This window comes from Bipolaris victoriae (genome assembly GCF_000527765.1).
Source record: "Bipolaris victoriae FI3 unplaced genomic scaffold scaffold_145, whole genome shotgun sequence".
In the NCBI taxonomy this organism is placed as follows: domain Eukaryota; kingdom Fungi; phylum Ascomycota; class Dothideomycetes; order Pleosporales; family Pleosporaceae; genus Bipolaris; species Bipolaris victoriae.
The window spans coordinates 1-20,215 of record NW_014575247.1 but is presented as its reverse complement, the minus strand read 5'-3'; the positions used below and the strand labels follow the sequence as shown (position 1 = coordinate 20,215).

The window sequence follows — 20,215 nt, the reverse complement described above, 5'->3', positions numbered from 1 at the left end:
TCAGCTCAGTGCAGGGAATAAACCGATACTACTCGCCGCACCGCCCTCCCTTGACCCTTGCTCAGCAGCGCTGCAATGTCACTTGGATGAACCCAAGCCATCCAAACCATCGTAGCGAATATGAGCACAGCATCGAATACATAAAGGAAGACCTCGTGGGATATGAGATACCCTGAGTTACCCTGCGCATACCCAGTCAGTCGGAAGATGCACCGCACAAGAATAAATAAGCTGGCTACGTAGAGTGCATACAGCTGTCTTTCCCATGGCAACGACTGGGAATATACTTGTGACGTCGGCTGCTGGACAAGACGGGCATGGAAGATGACACAGGCAGTGATGAAGAAGCTGAAAAAGAGATGCTGCACTACTAGGCCAGCATTGATAATCTTCTCTCTAGTATGTATAGATTCAATGGAGCCACTTGCCATTATACCCCCACCTAGGTCCATGCGTCAGTCATTGCGTCGATTTATATCCTGGAGATTGGAAAACACTTACCGGCTCCCTGCATCATGAATGATAATACATCCCCCTCACGAGTAACTTTGTGAGCCATTTCTTGGGTATGAGTGAATGTGACTCGCCGTCGGTCACCAAGATGATGCGGCCAAGCATCATGTAGATGCTTGCCGCGAATAGGGCGGGGGCGCAACCAGAAGGAGGATAGTCGAGAGTGAGTAGACTGCGACCGACTAATTAGGGGACTCTTGGGCGGAAATGGCTCTCTGTAAAACACACCCACCCACCCGCACACACACACACACACACACATTAGTTTTGCCGTCCTTTTTACGCTACAATTTCTCGTACGTACTCTAATATACCTGACAACCTCGACTGCGACAAATTATCAGCTTATCTCTTCACGACGAACACAGAGATTGGGTGTAGCTTACAAATGCCGCCAAGAACGAAAGGAATGGAAATCCAAGTCCGGGTTCGCATCATTTGATAAAAGTGCAACGTTGTGATGAGGAAGAATAGGATGACAAAGATGACGGCCGCTGCCATCGAAGGATTGTAGCGGTAAAGCTTGAAATCGACTGTCTCTTCTGCCATGATGATATCGTTAATTGAAAATAATACGAAGACAAGTGGTATTGAACGTGGAAACGTGCAGTAGAGCAAAGTGAACAATTTTTGGAAGCCTATAATTCCAAGTACCCTAATCAACCTGTCCTACTTGTAACGTCCGACCTAGACTATCTACGTACGTTCCGTCGGCTGAGCCATCTGGTACAGTATTCCATGGTGCGTATGCGTATTATGTGATACGCCCAGGGGCAATTTCTGCTAGAGTTGCGAAACCACAGTACATCGTCCGGGTAATGTTGGGCGATCTAGGAATAAGGTTCGGGCTGACTAACGGGCTAGGGATAGTCGCCCCATTAGCGGGCCCACTGCGCATAGAGCGTATGCGTATGCGTATGCGTATGCGTATCGCCCCACTTGGCGCCCGGTATAGTGTCAGACTTGTCGAGATGGTACAGAAGTACGCAGCGTAGCTGGGTCTTCCCGATGGTCGTTAGATTTGTGCTTTAGTATGGTTCATAGTTGCCATGGCTTTTCGAAGAGATCTTAGGATAGTTTTTTTGCTGCACGGGTTTAAGGTATGTACAAGTACGACTGGAAGATTACGTCTTAAGGCGATATCTAATCGTTTTAACCATAAGGCATAACGTTTATAGTTTGCACGGTTGCTTTCCTGACTCTCTTGCTGCTCATTGTACTTGTACATTGGCATGCAGTATGATTGTAGTAGCTTTCTGTGCAATCTAGTCGTATTTCTACCTTGTACCGTCTTGAACGATACTGTGATATACCTACACATAGCTGGAAGTGACACCAATGAGGGATGACAAAGAGAGCCCGCTACCCACGGGACACCATTTGACGTTGTTACCACGTGACGTCTGAAATAACGTGATACAGCATTATCTAGCTAGCATTCATTGACAAACTCCTCTAGATCACTATGAGTCGCATAGAAAGCTCCCTTTGGTTTGTAGTTCTCATCAAACATGAGCGGCTTTGCGCCTGGCACCCAAGTGTGAGCATGCTTATCGGTAAAGCCCCAGAAGTTGATATCTGTGATTCCTGCCTCCAAAGCCTCCTTGACGACGGCACCATAGATCTGAGTCTGGAGTATTTATTGAGTGTGTGCACATCCATTTCGGCGATTTCGACTTGCAGCCCGAGCGCTTTGTAGAAACGAACCATGTCCGTTATCACGCCGGGTACTGGAGCGACTTCGGTAATATGCATTTGCAGGGCAACTCCATCGATTGGAACGCCGTCTGCAACGATTCTAAAAACCAGGTCTTCAAGCTCTTGACGCTTGCCGGGAAGCACTTCTACTTGGTTTTCGTTGATGTATAGCTTGGCTCCAGGGGATGCAGCCCGTGCGATACCGAAGGCTTCGTTGATGTAACCCGGACCAAGTTGTCTGGAGAAGTCATTCGCATTTAAGCCTCCACCCATTGTTTTAAGAGCCTCAGTGACTACGTCCCATCGGTCGATCCGTCCTTCGTACCGGTGCATGATAGCTTCGAAATGAGTCGTCATCGCAGCACGCAACGCTTTGGGATTGGTGATGTTGACTACAAAGTCGGGATTGCAGCAGCTCGAGATGAGTCCGTGCCCTTTGACTAACATGCCATGTTCGTTGGCGAAGTCAACAAGACGGTCGATGGGATCCCAGTTGTAATGGCCTGGCATAGGGTTGATGAAAGACCATTTCATCTCATTCTCAGGATGCAAGCTGTTGAATTGCTCAGCGAGAACAGCCGCGAAGACAGGATCTTCAAGGTATGTCGGGTTGATAGCTCCAGATCCAATTGTGATGTTCTTCTTATGCGCCTTTTCTCTCAGCGCCGTAGTGCCGGTGGTGGGGATTGCAATGCTCGCTTTGACGGCGGTAAGGAGTAACAGAGTGGTTGTCGTGATACCAAAAACTTTGAAATTTGTGCTGAAGGCCATATTGCTAAGTTCGCGTGATTCGTGTCGTCTGCGCTGCTTGTTTTTTGTGCTATGTGCCTACTGCATCGGAAGGCTTAAACGATTTTTATATATGAATGAAATAGGAGTCTTGCCATGCTGTAGCCATGTCAGACTCATCCGCTGGAGTATCTTGAGGTCGGAGGCATAGTACAATACGCGTCGACGGCACTTGCCAGACAACGATAATACTAAGCAGCGTTGGCCGAGTTGTGCAGCTAGTACATGGTCAACCATACTAGCAAGCTTAGTAGCTTCGACTTTCGCAAGCTGGCGCTGATTGGCTGAAACTGGGGTAGCGGCGGCGGTCACTGCTCGGTGACGCAACACACCCCTACAAAAGCTGTGCTCAGCTCCAGACAACGCCAGTGCACATGCCTTCCAAACAAATACGCATACGCATACGCATACGCACAATACGCTTTAGTGTGTTCTTTAGAAGCCGTCTGATATGTCTCGTCACTCTTGTCGGCAGGCCATCCGCCAACATTACTTCTTTCTTACACTTGAATATTCTCCATCGACACCATGGAACCGGAAAAAAGGCTTTCGGATTTTGCCGAACTTCCCGGTGATATACCGATAGGTTGCAGGTTCACAGGCCATGAAAGTACAGAGATAAATCGTGATCGACAGCCTATAAAGCTCAGCAGTCACCAGGAATCTTCTTCGATAAACGCATCAGCGGACGCACACGATGATGGAAAGCTCAAGGCCGGCAGTAAGACTCACGATTCCTCGGTTCATCAGTCGGATTGGAACTCATGTTTTCTAGGCGATGGGCGCATCAACATCGATCTGAATTCGAAAGCTGTGAGGACGCTTTCGCTGCTCTACGGCGATGCACTTAACGACATACCGGAAGATGCGCCACCAGAGTATTCAGAATTACCAGATGGACCGGATCGCTACAAGTCGTGGCCTGTCAAACTGAACATTGTCATCCAAGTTGTAGGCAGTCGAGGAGACGTCCAGCCTTTCATCGCGCTTGGTGACGAGCTTCGGCGGTATGGCCACCGAGTGAGGCTAGCGACCCATGACATGTTCCAAGATCTCGTGCGAGGCTCCGGTTCTGGACTGGAGTTCTACCCAATCGGCGGTAATCCTTCAGAATTGATGGCGTACATGGTCAAAAACCCTGGTCTGATTCCTAGTCTCGAGAGCTTGCGGGCTGGCGAGATCAAGAAGAAACAGATGATGGTCAGGGAGATGTTGGAAGGGTTCTGGAGGTCATGCATCGCACCAGACATCATGAGCCATTCGCCATTCGTGGCAGATGCTATCATTGCCAACCCACCAAGCTTTGCACATGTCCACTGCGCACAGGCTCTTGGAATTCCCGTTCACATGATGTTCACTATGCCATGGACAAGTACGCGAGCATTTCCACACCCACTAGCGAATCTGAAAAACGCCGAGGGCAAACAAAGCGCTGCAAATTACCTATCATATGGGGTTGTCGATTGGCTAACATGGCAAGGGTAAGTTGTTCATACAAGGTCGACATAGAATTCCTCGTTGCACAGACTAGATGATACTAACCTGGGATTTAGACTTGGTGGCGTCATCAACCAATGGCGCCAGACGCTGGACTTGGAACAGGTGGGCATATTCGATGGCCCTAGTCTTGCGACCACACTGAGCATTCCCATGACTTACTGCTGGTCTCCGGCTCTTGTACCGAAACCCTTCGACTGGCCGGCCCACATAGATGTCTGCGGTTTCTTCTTCCGGGATCCTCCTTCGTACGAGCCACCAGCTGAAATTCGGTCCTTCATTGAGAGTGGACCGCCACCTGTCTACATAGGATTCGGCAGCATCGTTCTTGAAGACCCTCAAAGAATTACCGCAGTCATATTAGAGACTGTAAGAGCGAACGGATTTCGTGCTATTGTGTCCAAGGGATGGTCAAAGTTGGGAGATCATGGAGAGTCTCATGAAGATATCATCTTCATTGGTGATTGTCCACACGAGTGGTTGTTTCAGCATGTGGCCGCAGTGGTGCATCATGGTGGCGCTGGAACGACTGCATGTGGTTTGCTGAACGGCAAGCCCACGACTATCATTCCGTTCTTCGGAGAGTAAGTCAGATTGTCCACTCCGTTGCGTCGGCAGATTTGCTAATAAGTCAGTAGTCAACCATTCTGGGCCCAGATGGTAGCTACTGCTGGTGCTGGTCCGATGCCTATTCCTCAACGAGACATAACGGCCGAAAGCCTGTCTCAAGCGATCAGATTCTGTTTATCACCTGAAGCGGCGAGCGCAGCTGCAGTCATTGCACAGAAGATGCAATCTGAGAGAGGCGTCGAAGCTGCAGTCATGTCTTTCCATCGGAATCTCCCATTCAGAGACATGTCTTGCGATGTACTACCACACCTACCGGCAACTTTCTGCTTTGACAAGAAAGGCCACAGGATGAAGCTTTCTACCTTGGCTACAGAAGTTATGACACTGAGATTCTCAAAGGATGCCAAGCATCTAAAATTGTAGGTTTCGCCCTTATCACTTGGTTCTTCGATAAGCATTTCCTGCATCCGATCGCTAATTTATGGACAGATACGAGAGCAGACCCATTGTCATAGAGCCTCGACGATGGGATCCCATCTCCGGTGGAGCGTCCGGAGTCCTTGGCACTACAGTCGATCTTGCGACATGCGTCACAGGAGTTTTCACGAAACCAATAACGGAGTATCGAGACGATCGCGACCGACGTGCCTACGAAGACTCAAAGCTAGAGGCTTCGGAAGCGTCCAATACCAGTATTAATCATATCGACCAATCGAAGCAGATGTCTGACAGCGCAAGTGCTGAAACATCGGCAAACAGCGTTGTTCCGAAACGTAAAGCCATCTCAGCAGGTCAACTGGCAGGTGCGTCCGGAGCAAGCATTGCCATGTTTGCTCCAAAGGCCCTAAAAGGTATGACAGTCGACATTCCTCTCGCAATTACCGATGGTCTCAAGAATGTGCCTCGACTCTACGGCGAAACACCTCGTGACCACGGGCCTGTGACAGGGTTCAAGAGTGGCGCAGCTGTTGCAGGCAAGACTTTCGCGTGGGGCTTCATTGATGGAGTGAGTGACGTTGTTGTAAAGCCATACCAAGGTGCTCAGGAGGAAGGTTTCAAAGGCGCTGCAAAAGGGGTGGGCAAAGGAATAGCTAACATGGTCACAAAGACCGGTGCTGGCATGTTCGGTCTTTTTGGTTATACAAGCGCAGGTATTGCAAAAAGCTTGAGAACGGCAGTCTACACGAAGACCAGAAAAAGTATTGCTGAAGCGAGACATGAAGAGGGGAGGTGGCTAGTTGAGAACGACGAACATAGTACAGAAGAGGCTGAGAAGATCATTACGCGTTTGCTAGCACGGAGAGGGGATAAGCAATGAGAACGAGCCAGGGACTTTATAGGAGAATGTCTTTTTGAAAGCGATGAAGAAAATAATAATTAACGCAGACATTGGAGCGACTATATTGCTACAGAGTACAGAGTATTGAGAATTGGGCGATTACGCCAGCTGTCAGTGCAGAAAAGAATTGACGACTGCTTAATGGATGCCGGCAGAGCATGAAAGCTCCAACATATCAGGTGTTAGATGTAGTTGCTTTGGACCGAAGTGCTGAAGCTCTGAGTTTTTGGTCCGGGTAGCTAATCTTCTGAAGACAGAACCACTGTTCGGTATCGGAAAGAAAGGTTTTGACCCACGCGAAGCGCAAGCTGCTGCAGCAGCGACAATGTGAGGAGGACAGGAAGGTTGCGAGCCCGATACTGGTGGCAACCCATCCTTAAACTAGTGCGCTGCTATTGCAGCGAGTACTATGATACGCATACAGGAGTCTTGAATGACCGTTAATGGTCTTTTGGGGCTATGGTGGTGGGGGCTGCGGACAGAGTCGCGATTCATGAAAACGGGTAGTAGTGACCGAGGACGGACGTCAGCAAATTGACCTCAACACAGAACCGCAAGTTTTGACGGACCGCGAGGGAGAACTAGCTCCCAGTTTCCAATGGTCTTATTTGCCAGTAGAAACGGGATTAGTGAATTACATCCGCGATTTTATGATTAGGGTTAGGTTTAGGGTTGGGGTAAAGAACTCTAAAAGGACTCATGTGATGCTATCGGTAACCTCAACTTAGCACGGAACATGAGAACTTTACACACCCTTCCGCACGCCATATAGAGGTATCAAAAATGGAAAAGATTGATGCACTCACGGCACTGAAGAATGATTTTCGTGCAGGTATGTCAGGGTGTGAGCGTGAGTGCGGGGCTACTTTCCGCTCAACTTCACAATTGCATCTATTGAAGTGCGGCTATCGAGATTGTCGATGCACTGTCTCGCTACTAGGCTGCCGCATCTAGTGTCTCGAATCTTGTTGTCGTCGCACGCGCCCACCACATGTTCACGCGCAATGATGCGGCTCTTATACCACGGAGAAGATGGGGAGCTCAGTGTCACTGCCGACCTAGTCGATAGACCTGATACCTCCTTACGCGACAGCTTGCAGTCCTTCTTGGTCGACACCTGCTGCATCAACAAGGCGAACAAGACTGAGCTCTCGTTGGCCATCCGTTCCATGTTTCGCTGGTACCGTGACGCAGCTCGGTGGTAGAAGGCAAAGTAGTCCTTAATGCTGCGAGCGACGTGATTGCCAGCATAACTACAACTGTTGTATTTTTCTTACTGCATTATAGAACGCGAAAGAGAAGTAGCCAAAGAACAAGAGCACACCACACACGGATTTGTAAATGCGGATGGGAAAGGTTAAGTCGTCTAGATGATTGGTCTGTCTCGCTGAGGGGCTTTTCTCGCTTGTGGGCAGGAGTCGTTACTACTACATTCAGCTATTGATGACAAAGACCTCCATGCAGGCATTTCAAATTTCTTCACTGGGCTCTTCCTCTCTAGGCATCTCATATCCCTTCTGCAGACACAACAAGTGTTTTTCCTGATGCAGAGCATCCCCGCCGTCTCGGTAAGCCCTCAGAATTCCAGAGTTGCGATCATTCGCTTGGTTAACCATAAGCTCGATAGCATCCGTAGCGTACCGCTCAAGGCGTTTCTCATTGATTTCTTTTGCCTCATGCCGAATTTCATGGAGATGCTTAAGCCAGTACATCCATCGCCACGGTGTGAATCCCGCTGGTGATCGCTTCCCAAGCTCCGACTCGATGAACCACTGACCACCTTGACCTATCGTGCTCGGACAATCATTCCAGTAGACATCCGAGAGTTGGACGAGATTGTAACCAGCCTCCTTGAACCACGCATAGGCCGCTGGCAACAAGTGTGCAATATCGAGATGGTCAATTTTTCGACTCTTCTGTTCCTCATCCAGCTCCTCCGAGTAGCGAAGTTCTCGTCTGTCTTCGAAAGTTGAGCGAAATAGGACGAGGGCGATCTGACATATTCGGTCCTTGCTAACCCTAGTTGGGACGCTGCGTTCCCGACATGGGCGCGCAATTGTTGATCCAGAAGTCGGTCATATCCGTGGCCAAGAAGGGTAGATCGTTCCACAGTGTACCTTCGACTGTTCGTGCGATATAGACCCCGTACAAACCAGGAACGGGCCTAGTCAATGGACCTTGGCCCTGAATGCGGACAATGTCGAGGACCAGGCGATCTTGGTCAGTCGTTTCGTGCGACTTATGTCGGCCGAGCTGATAGTACATGTGCCACAGGGAGTGGAGGTAGCCTTCTAGCGAGTCCACGCTATCCCCTATGCTACAGCATCGATTACTAATGATTGAGGTTCGATTGTAGAACGCTGCTTCCCGGACTTCATCGATTTCCCCCCCGAGTAGTGCATTCACGCATATCCTGTCGGTCATGTGCGGCGTCGTCTAATATAGTGAGCTCGGGAGGACCTTTTGGAGAGGAGCTTAACTGGCCATCGCGGAGATGTTGCATTTTGAGATGGCGATGGTGTTAGGAAAGTTGATCAGTCGAGTCAAGTAGTGCTTATAAGAGAAAACGAAGCCGGGTACAATGATAAGAATGAGAAAGGACAGAGGGCATATGAAAAAATAGCCTTTTTGTACCGCGCGGCGCCTACTGGTCCGTCCTATTGGGCCGCCCAGCGAACAGGTTTTGTGAGCACAGTGTGCCCGGATAGTTTCCCAATCCTTGTCCATGTTGCTTCTACGCCGCTCTGTTGCATCTGCATGCATTCGCCTCACCGGATGGCTTTCCTTGTGGCGGGTGTAACCCTACCCAATCGGTTGGTTGGCGTATTCGGTTTGACCGAGTCCGTCGGTTAGGACGGCGCCATGAAGCATGACTTTGGTGCTGTCGGTTGCGATGGAGAAGGAAAGGATGAGCGCGGTCGGTAACCCAGGACGGTCCCGCGTTAGTGTAGCTTGAAGCTAATGAGAGGCAGTTGTGCGTGAATTTTATCCGTCTGCAGAGCTAGGCGGCTGCGTGGCCGTGATATTCGAACTTATAGTTGCGAGAAACTGAACTAAACTGAAGAAATTAGTACCCGATTAAACCCTTGGGTTTTTCTGACAGGCCAATTGTCAGTGCATATCTGATTATAACGAACAAAATGTAGCTGGGAAGAACGTCGGGCGGGACAAGTCCCTATGGCTTGTTCCTAGGTACGCGACCAGTCAGCACCTTGTCGTTGTCAGCGGCGCCTACAGCCTCAAAAACAGTCAAAGTATTATGATCGACATCAAAGTGATTCTTAACCGTAATGCAATGACCTCCGATGCCCCCATCCAGGTCCACAAACTGCAATTCCTCTAGCGTCCGGATAGCCTTCTAGTCGCCAGTGTTGCCAATGCGGTAGTAGTTAGATGAGCATATCTGGCAGTTCTTACCGGAGCTGTGAGCGTTATTAAAGGCGACTGATATTGAATGCATGGTATTAGTATTGGACAAAGTCTCGCTGCAGGCTATCGCTATCGGTCTTCTTCACTTGGAATCAGTCATGTTCAGAGTGAAACTCCCCCCCGCATGACCAATCTTGACTGTACCAACCCAGTCTGTCCACGTTCGAATCTCTCTCGAAGACAACCAAAAAAACGTAATCTTCCGCTAAGAAAAGCACTGTTTTTCGAACTCTTCCTTTCGGCTACAGGAATTCAAACAGATGGGGCTCTTGACTAATTGAAAGGCCTCTCTCTCGCATCATGTCATCCCTATAACAGTCTCCCAGCAGTTCATAACGTTGTCCAACAGGCCTTACCACAAATGGAACAGCACATCCCGCGAGAATACATATACGATCAGTCGGCCTGGTTTCTACAGGAACCCAGGCTAGATGCCTTTGCCTTGTAATGCAGAATTTCCGGCCAGCTGATAGCTCGGAGAATCTGCTTTCGTACAGCCTGCCATGAAAGCCTGGTTCACTGTGACTTTGCAGAAAACTTGGGTGATAGCGTGATCTTCTCGCCAAGTTTTCAAACTTCCTGAACAGTGCCTGGAACCCCCTCATGTAGTCCTTATCTGGTGTAACTGTTTCTTCAAGATGCACACCAAATACCATTGCACGGCAAAACTCTTGAGAATCGACTTTCTTAACTGAACGTAGAGGAATCGACATTGCCTCTACATAACACTGATACATCCAATCCAACATGTATTTGGCCGGCTTCTGGTTGTTTGAGTCTTTACCGACAGTCATTAGCGAGAGCTGATCCATATATGGCCTTGAATCGATGATTATGTCAGGTTCGTCCCAGACAATCCCTGATATAGACAACGTCTGGAGAATTAGCTCTTTCGTGCAGGAAGCTCAAGAGGAAACTCACTTTGTCTTTGACAATAGCATGGTCATAAGGATACGTGAAAGTTGCAGTGCCCGTGTAATAGCGTGTCAAGGGAACAAAATATAATCCGATAGGCTTCCAGTCCGGCACCCAGGTCGGTAAATTTGATGATTTTGGGGAGTGATATTTGCAAGCTAGAAACCTGCTGGCTCGGTGCATGTCATTCGTATGAATTTGGTGCTTTGATGTGGAAACAGTCTTTCCAGTCGATGTGATCCTAGGAACTAGTATGTTGAGAGCCTTTGTTGCAATTTCTGTATAGACGGTCGTTTCATCCTTACGATAATCGATCATGTCCATGTTCACTGCCGTTTGTATCGATAAGAGTGCGAAAACTCGGTCTCGAGAATCTGTGGCTTCCAGTTGCTGGCTCCAGCACCATAGATCGAAGATACGAATATCCTCGCTAGATTGATATATTCCTAGAGCTTGAAATCTTGAAATGTCATTTGTGATCTCATGAGCGTTCATACTATGCCTCATAACAGCTTCTCTGATCGCAATACACACTCCTGTGGCGTATCCGCAATCCACTAGCACTTTAGTTGGAATCTCCAGTGCGCCAGACATGAACACGGATTCCTTCGCATTCAAGAACTCTTGTACAATCCAAGCACGTCTAAACCATGGGCGACAGCACAGGGAGGCCCATCCAGCCCAGCGCCGATCAAAGTAAGAAAGGCCCATCTCCTCCAGAGTCTTTACTCTGTGTCGTTCCAGGTCCGAACGATCCGGATACCGCTTGAGGAATTCTCTCATCAGATTGACTGCATCTTCATCGTATCGTTTCTGTTCTCCAAGCCAGAATATGACCTTTGCGGCGCACTTGTAGATGTCTCTCATCATAGCCACTTGGAAACTCTTCTCTTCTTCGTCCTTTTGGTTGATGCAGATAGCGTCTACCCACAGTAGGCAATCAAACCGCTGTTTCCGTAGCTGCGACAAGACACCCCAAAGATTACGTGTAATCAGCTTCTTGTGCCCATTGCATGTGATCTTGCATGGCGAGGTTGCATCGCCCCAGACATATGAGAGCGCAGTGAATTGCGTTTTTGAGTCGAGGTCGAAAGTTTCGAGAGTGATCTGAATTCTTTCTTTGCCGGTTCCCGATTTGATGCGCAATAGGCGGATGGCTCGTTGGTGCGGAAGCAGTGAGTATAACGTGGCGTCTGGCATTTTGAAGTTGCATCCACTTATTTTGTGCATATATTCTCGAGAGGAAAACACGAGACTACAGCTCCAGGGGATGCCCAACTATTCAAGTTGGTTCAGCGAGGCAGCCGGTGAACTGACCGGATATCCCGTAGGCGAAGTGGTGTCTCACCGTGTGACGAAATCTGGCGTCTGATTCGCCAACCAAGATTTCAACAGAATCCTTCACCACGTCAATATACGAGTTTCATAACCGAGAATCGATGCTATTGGGGTTATCTAGTAATGCACAGCAAATCATCTGACGACCAAATTACCATGTCACTTCGCGAGCAGAGTGTGTTGCCTACTGCTCCATCACCACGTATATTTGGATAACTTAGCAACGACCCCACTCTTTGACAAATCCAATTGGATGGCATCCTGCGCTAGATTTTCCTAACAATTCCCTCGTCATGCGTCTTTCGTGTCTTAGGAATGATAACGAGTTTAGCTTCGAGGAATTTGTTGGCAGGGAAATTCCGCCGTATGCTATTCTTTCGCATACATGGGAGTGCAGTAGCCGTGAATCTTGGGCCTGTGTGGGCGGCTATTGGTACAGAGGTACGTAAACTGCTTACCATTCCGCTTCTGCGACATTTGAAGAGTCTTTTGTTAACGCTAGAACGGAGATTCTAGACATCTGACAATACAACTAGTTCATTTGAGAGAAACAACATTGAAGAAGATACTGATAGGCGAGAGTGTAGAAGATGTATAGGAAGAGTATTTTTTTGGAGAAGTTTGTATCTTGCTGATCAGATGAGGGTCAGTAGTATCCCGTACGGTAAATAGTAAAGCTCCAGTTCCTATGGCCATTAAATTCATTGTTTGACCAGACGCAAAGATCTTCCACTCATTCTTCGGTGGGGGAAGCTATGGAGCACATGAAGGAAGCTGTTCCGAAATTGAATGTCAAGAGGTATTGGTTAGGTCTTATTGAGAGGGCTTACGTGATGTCAGTAATACTATCCTACTTAGACCTAGCTAAGGCACCTCTCATACACTCGGTAAAACCGGAAAATGGCGGCCCTTCTTAGCAGTGCAAAACCACTAAAAACATAGCCAAATTGGCACCTGCTTCCTTCTCAGGCTGCTGCAACTCTCGCAGATGCGCGTTGTTTTGATTTTCCGGTTTTACCGAGTGTATGAGAGGGCACTACCGCACGGATAGAACACAACTGTTTTACTTCTTGCAATAATGCACGTATAAGAGTGATAGGCTTGTGCAGACTATAGGCAGTTTTACTATATTTCTGCCACAACAACCATAAGGACGAGGATACGTTTATCTTCTAGTCTTTACAAGTCAAAATCTGGGATCTCATCTTTAATTAGATCTATGGCTTACGTATACTGAGTGCATTGAAAGTGGTGTGCGAGGACGCGCAATTTATACACAACGTGCACGGGCACACTGTGTGTTTAGCCGATAAGCACAGCATTCCCTATTTTCCCAACGCATCGAGAACCCATGAATTCTACTTAATAGCCGATCCAGGCTAACATCTAGAATAGTCATGTAGGACGGCTTATCACAATTAGGCAGTGGAAGATAAAAATTAGGCGTTATCATGGACGTTCAGGCCAGCAGGGCAGATGCCAGGCGTTAATCATGCATAGCGTCCTTTGCGAAACGATTCACAGGGCTAGCTTCCTAACAGCAGAAAATACCGCAAGCGCTAAGGGCACACCTAGCATGTGCGCTCTGGCTGCTCAGCTTGCGCTGTGATACAGTTCAGTTCAGTTTAATTACACTATGAGAAATAAACTTTACTAATAGGTCACCTTCGGAGGAACTACTTATTGTTATATGCTAGCTGATAGCCGAAGACGGCCCTTTACCCTCCAAAAGGACTTCAGTCTTCTATACAAATAGCAATAGGACATATCAACCTTCACTGCTTTTATCACCTCGCTCTCAATTGTATAGTCTCTGTCATTCACACTTTACACACTGAAAACTCCAGGTCAGTATACGTGCATGCTCTAGCTGCCTTAGTTAGAGCTGTGATATTTTCCTTTATAACAGGGCATACCTCTCTTTTTTTACCAGAGTCCAACTCTTTTAGTAGAGATAATGCTATTCACTAGTACAGACGTATATAGGTCATTGACTAACAGACGAACAGAGAAACAGTATACCGTCTTCAGAAAACTCCTGTTTACATATCGGTAATGATTTAAGTGGCTGACATCAGGATTTGGCTAAGTAAAAACCAGACAACAGTCATGCACCTCCATCTTGCAGTCGTAGCATTACTTACAAGTACTTCAATGGCTGGTCTTCTACAAAAAAGAAAGTCATGCAATATACTCGATGGGCACGCTACCTGCGTTGATTGCACAACGAACGCGTGTAGCAATGAAGCGCCAAGCTGTCATAACCATGTTTTTTGGGCTACATGCTACTGTCATAGCCCGAATTCATGTGTGGACTGTAACGGATCTTGCTAAGGAACTAGCTAGTGTTGGATTTAATGGATTCACAATAAAACGATGTCCCAATACTCATACATCGAGCACTTCAAAAAAAATCCCTCATTTTGCAAGTGACAAGAGGAATTCAAGACAATGCTGCGTTCAGTGATCTTAGGACAAAATTCCGATAGCAGGACTGGAAGAAAATGAGAATTGAAGTATGAATAAATCTCACTACTGCTCTTTTTATGATCAAACTCACTGTCGTGCTTTGCTGAGGGCATGGCTTGATGAGCTGCAAGTCTCTGCTGATATATTTCCCCATGCAAGGATATCATCATGTGGATATGATTTTCGCCTTGCTATTGCATTTATCAAGGAGGTTGGTATTATAGAACAGGTAGAGGGTAGGTGGGAGCGGCGAGCCTTACAGTACACAATAAGCGCTGCATCGGGAGTGTTGGCTAGTCGTAGAACCTCTCAAGCCAACTGCTGCATACGATATAATGCGTTTATTCTAAGAGTTGATATGCTCACTGTTGTCATATTTTCAAAGGGGCGAGGGTAGCGAGAAAATGACATGTTTCTGTTTCCCTCTTTTTGGCTACTAAAATGGGGATCATAAGATGTGTTGCCAAGTAAACCCCCCAAAATAGACAAATGTCGAATGGCGAGTTGTCTCAGCATTTTGACTCTCAACTTTGCGATAGTCGTATGTGCTAATCAAGGCAGTTAGGTGAAATCTATCTGCGATTTTCAATCGCAGAAACCTGATCATAGGCTGTAGAGAATATATGAATAAACAATCAAGTCACTGGTAGACGATTTTCCAAACTTAGTGTAACAACCATATGTTTGAATGTGCGCGGGTGCTGTAGAAAAAGAGATCGTGTTTCTTGATGATCGAGAGTGGCGCCGCGGGCATGAAGTGGGGGCGGGGCAGATCGACAGGGTTCACAGCGAGCTTCGCGTTGCTCAAAAGATTTGACAGTTTGCAGGCAGCAGGATTCTACAATATAAGCGCATATTTGACAGTACCAACACTCCGCTGGGGAAGATACGATCAGAGAAAAAACCCTTGATTGTTTGCGCCTCCAAACCGCAGCCATGCAGATGCCAGACATGCCCGTAAATGTCGCGGTCGACGACCCCAACGCCGACACAGAATGGTGAGCCAGTTCAGCATGCAATGACGGCGAAACAACAAACGCAGGCTTCTAATATGCATACGATAGGAACGACATCCTGCGCAAACACGGCGTGATACCCGAGAAGCCGCCCTCGCCGACGCCCATGATCCAGGAGGCCCTGGAGCAAGCGCGACAACTAGCCCACGAGAACCGACTCGAAGGTAAAGACCTCGACGAACTCGACGAACTAGAAGATCTCGAAGACGACGACTTTCTCGACTCATATCGCCAAAAGCGCATGGCGGAGCTCTCGAGCATCAACACCGCATCCGTGTATAACCAAGTGTACCACCTACAAAAACCCGACTACTCGCGCGACGTGACCGAAGCCAGCAAAGACGCATATGTACTCGTGCTGCTGACCAGCTCTACGGGAACGAACACGGAAAGCAGAATCATGATTGAGCACTGGCGGGACCTAGCGAAGCGCTTTGGTGACGTCAAGTTCTGCCAGATGAGAGCGGACTTGTGTATAGAAGGGTATCCGGATAAGAATACGCCAACGGTGCTGATTTACAAGGATGGCGATATCAAGAGGCAGATTGTTACGCTTATGCAGCTGGCTGGGCCAAGGACAAATGTGCAGGGTGAGTAATGGGCTTCCTCCTTCTCTTTTTGACCAGGTTGTATCACGGGAAGAGATAGAGTGCTGACGTTGTGTGATTGCTATGCTAGATCTGGAAAAGGTGTTGGTAGATGTTGGGGCTGTCAAACTTGGTGATTCGCGTTTGCAGCGGAAGAAGGAGGAGGGAGAGGAAAGCTCGAATAAGATACGGCAAGGCAAGACCGTGGCCGAGGACGACGATAGTGATTGGGATTGAGGGGGGCGATAATCACGGTCTCTTTTTTTCAGGCCAGCCATTTCTGCTACAGATGGAGTTCCCGCACAGAACACGTATGTGGGAGTGTTGCAATGGCAAAGAGCTCTAGATGAAGAGGCATGTTGCGAGATATGCATGCTTGGACTGCAAAATGAGAAACCTGGCCAATGGCTAGGGGGAAAGACGGGTGGGAAAGAGCTGGTTTCTGCACAAGACGAGGCAGGAATACTTATGTACAGATACACCAAAAGGGGAGGTTAGATCAGTGCACAGCAACGGGATTGCAGACGTGTTTTTTTGTGTAACGAGCACCAACCCTGTTCAAGTGGGAAAGTAAGAATCCACAGCAACAGTGAGGAATACCCAGACTCGAAACAAAACATTTTTGAACTCCCCACTCAATCAACCAAAGAGGAAAAAAAAGACTTCACATATGTCTGCCTTGTAGGAGAAGAATGAAACGGTCCAGCCCCAGTCCAGCCCTCTCTTCCCAATCTCACACCCCTCCCACTCCTTGCAACCGACAAAAGCTACCCTCTCTTAGCCGCAGCATCGGTACCACCGCCTCCGCCTCCCCCCTCCTCCCTCCAACCAACCAACCAACCTTCCACTCACCCTGGACCTCGGAACAAGGCCCCCCTCCCCTCCTCCAACACCCTCCAGCTAAACCAACCAACCCCCCCNCCCCCCCTCCATCGCTTCCCCGCATGCCAACCACACCCACCCACCCCAAAAGCACATTACATTACATTACCATGGTCCAAGTCATCCGTGGTCTGGGCCAGAGGGGGCTTATGTCACCGTTTACACTGGCAGCGTGCAGTGCTGACATGTCGCCAGGTGTGCGTGTACACTTGCTGACGGGGCTTTGAGAGTGGGGTTTTTTTTTGTTTGTTTGGGGACATGGGAGGGTGGTGGGGGGTGGGGGGCTAAGCATGAGCGAGATGTGGCTTGCATTATGCACACACACACACACACGCACATAGAGAGAGAGAGAGAGAGAAGGTCGGGTAAAAAAAGTATGCTTCGGATTCGGGTGGGAGAAGATTTGTGTGGATGTTGTAGTGGGGTGCCTTTTCTTTTTTAGTTTTCATCAAGGGGAAGGAGGGGGTTCAAGGAAGGGGGTGATGTATGTATTCAGTGTGCGTTTCTTTGCTATGTAACATATACGCTGGATGAAGGTTTGGGGCCGAGAGACAAAGAGAAAAGTCTTATTGTAGGGTTTGGTATCTGCAAAATGAAGTTTTGCAGGTAGCATGTGCGTTCCTGGTCACTGTGCTATCTAGACTTTCACCCCCCCCCCCCACGCTATGCTGCATGGTTCCTGCTATACAATTGGCTGGCTTTCAGCGCCAGCAGTTCCTTCCTCTTCTCCGTACGCAGCTGGCTACAGACAGTAAAGTCGGCCCGCTTGCCGTGTTAGCACAAAGCAACATACCATGTCAGTATTATACGGTTATTGGGATTTTTGCTTTGCTGCGGCGGGCCTTGTTCTAGGACATGAAACTGAGTCACTTCCTATTGCCGTTTATGGATAGAGGTCGGCGATGACAGATGATTAGAGTGTTGCTGTGTGCTGCCGGATGCTCCCCGAAACCAGAATCCATGTAGTACTTAAGCCCAGATGTCCTAATACGGTGAGAATCAACCAATGTCTTGGGAAGCTTTATTTCCGCTGCAGAACCACAAATTCGTGATCGGACCCCAGTCGAGCGCCTGGTGTGCCTCCAAGATCCCTGTCCCGATCCTTGTTGGCGGTGCTCGGGTTTTGTGATTCCGGTTCCCTGTGCAAACTATGTGTTGGATAAACTTTGAGCTGCTCAGACGTCTCATGCTGCATCCTGAGAGGGAAAACAGAAGCCATAATGGCAGTCAGATTGCAACACGTGTTTGTGAGCTGGATGAAGGATGCGTGAGACTGATACACCGATCAGATATGTGTACTTGTTTGATTGTGGTAAGTGTATGCAGAATCTCGAGGAACCAAGCCTATCGCTATTCTGTGTCGTAGCATGAACAAACCGCCCAAAATGTGCCTCGCCGCGATACGAAAGTGTCCGATTTTGTGGGCCAGCTTAGTAGACAACCCCNCCAGCCAGTCATGTACCGGACGCCAAAACACCAGAAACCATGACAGTAAAACGAAAGGGAAAGGGGGTATTAAGAGAAACGAAGGGTTCAGCGTGCCTGGCTGAAGATCATATCAATTCATCACCTCCGCAGCGCCGTGACTCGTCAATGGCCTGCCAAATGGCGCTCTCTTCAAAGACGGGGCCATGACCATCGCACTTGGCGGAGCCTTTGAGCCGCTCACAGACATCGGCCACATCTACGAGGCCCTGCTTGATGAGCGTATGTGACTGGATAAGATCCCAGGCCTTTGCGGCAGGGACCTCTTTGCCCCTTGGACCCTGACGCGAGTGTTCCTTGCCAGCAGCGTTGATAACGGAGCCGTTGGGCAGGGGCTGAACATTGTATTCTTCGTCCTTTTCATAGTCTTCGAGGAGGAGGTGGGCGCCGGGCGAGGGATAGCTTGCGGTTACTGGCTGGGGTGGGGACGAAGGCGAGTGGCCGCTGGTGGCACGCAGGATCTCGTTCTCGGTGCGGGCACGCTGCAGGGCAGCCTTGAGGCGCTCGTTGTCCGACTGCAGCGAGTGGGTGCTGGACTCGAGGGCGGAGAGCTTGGTCTCGAGCTCCTTGACATGGCGCTCCTTGCGCTCACGAAAGGCACGCTGACTGTAGACGGGCCAGAGGGTCAGTGTATGGCGGGACAGGTGGGAGAGGACGGTTGGAGCTTACGCAGCGCGGTTCTGAGCTTTGCGCCTGCTCTGAGCAGGCGTCAGATTATCCTTCTCTTCACTACTGCTCCTCGTCCGGCTTATCCGGCCATCGTCGAATTCGGCACCAATGCCCGAGTCTACGCTACCTGCAGCCATGGGAGTGTTTGCTGTTGCGTTTTCGGGGGACTCCTGTTGCGGGGTCGGCAAGCCGTTGGTGAAACCAGTGGCATCGTAGGCTGTAGGAAACAGGACGGCGTCAAGAGGTTCCTGTACACGCCCCGATTAGTCATGGTGAGTGTGTACGCAAGCAGGGCCGACTCGACAACCTTCATCACACCACTGGGGAAGCAAAAAAAACAAAATGAACAAAATAAACAAAATAAACTCACAGTGCTATGTGTCGTGTCCCGCTCGAGGCCCGAGTGAGGGAATGGGTGAGACCCAGCGCCGACGAGGTGCGAGTATGGCTGCTGGGGCGCGGCGTAATAGTTGTAGTCCATGGTGTAGGAGGGATGGGGGTGGGAGGGAAGCAAGAGTTGGTGATGGGCGCGAGCATACGCCCTAAAGTAATTGCGCCGAGAGCAGCAGCAGGACTGACGCCAGAGGGCTGAACATGTGCCTCTTATTATACTCGAGCGCAGCAGCGGTAGGGATTGAGCTTAGAGGTGCTCACTCCCGCTGCTTTACAGCCCGCCCTGCTGCACCCAGCATCCACTACTATCCATCGGCAGCCCACATGCATCCCCCAGCCCAGCAAACGGTTTCGAGGCGACTGCTACTATGGCTGCTTATTTCATGGTATCTTATTCTTGGTCACTCTGCCTACCACCACGGCATCGGCTGCGTGCGACGCCTGCATGCCCGGCTGGCCATGCCGCATTTGGCCAGCGTGCTACGTAAGTAGCATGTATGTATGTATGTATGTATGTATGTATGTATGTATGTATATATGTATGTATATATGTAGACAGCAGCGGTCGCTTGCCTTTGGGTGCGGCTGCGCCTATGGCTGATGAGCCCAGCAAGACCGGTGCTGAT

General features: G+C 49.1%; 7 protein-coding genes across 7 annotated transcripts; 2 read left to right on the top strand and 5 right to left on the bottom strand.

The window, feature by feature from the left end:
* Positions 1-5: 5 nt before the first annotated feature.
* On the bottom strand, positions 6-1,062 carry COCVIDRAFT_42376 (hypothetical protein; the record flags this gene model as incomplete). The annotated part of the gene is made up of 3 exons (XM_014695805.1): positions 6-442; positions 502-840; positions 900-1,062. The coding sequence occupies 3 exons, from the start codon at positions 1,060-1,062 to the stop codon at positions 6-8; spliced, it is 939 nt and encodes a 312-aa protein (XP_014551291.1).
* Positions 1,063-1,945: 883 nt separating this feature from the next.
* COCVIDRAFT_42375 (glycoside hydrolase family 10 protein) lies at positions 1,946-2,982 on the bottom strand (the record flags this gene model as incomplete). Its single annotated transcript, XM_014695804.1, has 2 exons — positions 1,946-2,137; positions 2,170-2,982. The coding sequence occupies 2 exons, from the start codon at positions 2,980-2,982 to the stop codon at positions 1,946-1,948; spliced, it is 1,005 nt and encodes a 334-aa protein (XP_014551290.1).
* Positions 2,983-3,528: 546 nt separating this feature from the next.
* On the top strand, positions 3,529-6,385 carry COCVIDRAFT_31131 (glycosyltransferase family 1 protein; the record flags this gene model as incomplete). The annotated part of the gene is made up of 5 exons (XM_014695803.1): positions 3,529-3,721; positions 3,776-4,481; positions 4,554-5,081; positions 5,136-5,486; positions 5,557-6,385. 5 exons carry the CDS (start codon positions 3,529-3,531, stop codon positions 6,383-6,385), a joined length of 2,607 nt encoding a protein of 868 aa, XP_014551289.1.
* Positions 6,386-7,268: 883 nt separating this feature from the next.
* Positions 7,269-8,909, bottom strand: COCVIDRAFT_42373 (hypothetical protein; the record flags this gene model as incomplete). Its single annotated transcript, XM_014695802.1, has 4 exons — positions 7,269-7,297; positions 7,932-8,419; positions 8,451-8,778; positions 8,813-8,909. 4 exons carry the CDS (start codon positions 8,907-8,909, stop codon positions 7,269-7,271), a joined length of 942 nt encoding a protein of 313 aa, XP_014551288.1.
* Positions 8,910-10,077: 1,168 nt separating this feature from the next.
* COCVIDRAFT_113303 (hypothetical protein) lies at positions 10,078-11,950 on the bottom strand (the record flags this gene model as incomplete). The annotated part of the gene is made up of 2 exons (XM_014695801.1): positions 10,078-10,710; positions 10,757-11,950. The coding sequence occupies 2 exons, from the start codon at positions 11,948-11,950 to the stop codon at positions 10,078-10,080; spliced, it is 1,827 nt and encodes a 608-aa protein (XP_014551287.1).
* Positions 11,951-15,493: 3,543 nt separating this feature from the next.
* On the top strand, positions 15,494-16,397 carry COCVIDRAFT_42371 (hypothetical protein; the record flags this gene model as incomplete). The annotated part of the gene is made up of 3 exons (XM_014695800.1): positions 15,494-15,555; positions 15,622-16,163; positions 16,252-16,397. The coding sequence occupies 3 exons, from the start codon at positions 15,494-15,496 to the stop codon at positions 16,395-16,397; spliced, it is 750 nt and encodes a 249-aa protein (XP_014551286.1).
* A 2,198-nt stretch (positions 16,398-18,595) lies between these two features.
* On the bottom strand, positions 18,596-19,677 carry COCVIDRAFT_20419 (hypothetical protein; the record flags this gene model as incomplete). The annotated part of the gene is made up of 3 exons (XM_014695797.1): positions 18,596-19,133; positions 19,197-19,444; positions 19,567-19,677. 3 exons carry the CDS (start codon positions 19,675-19,677, stop codon positions 18,596-18,598), a joined length of 897 nt encoding a protein of 298 aa, XP_014551283.1.
* Between the last annotated feature and the right edge of the window lie 538 nt (positions 19,678-20,215).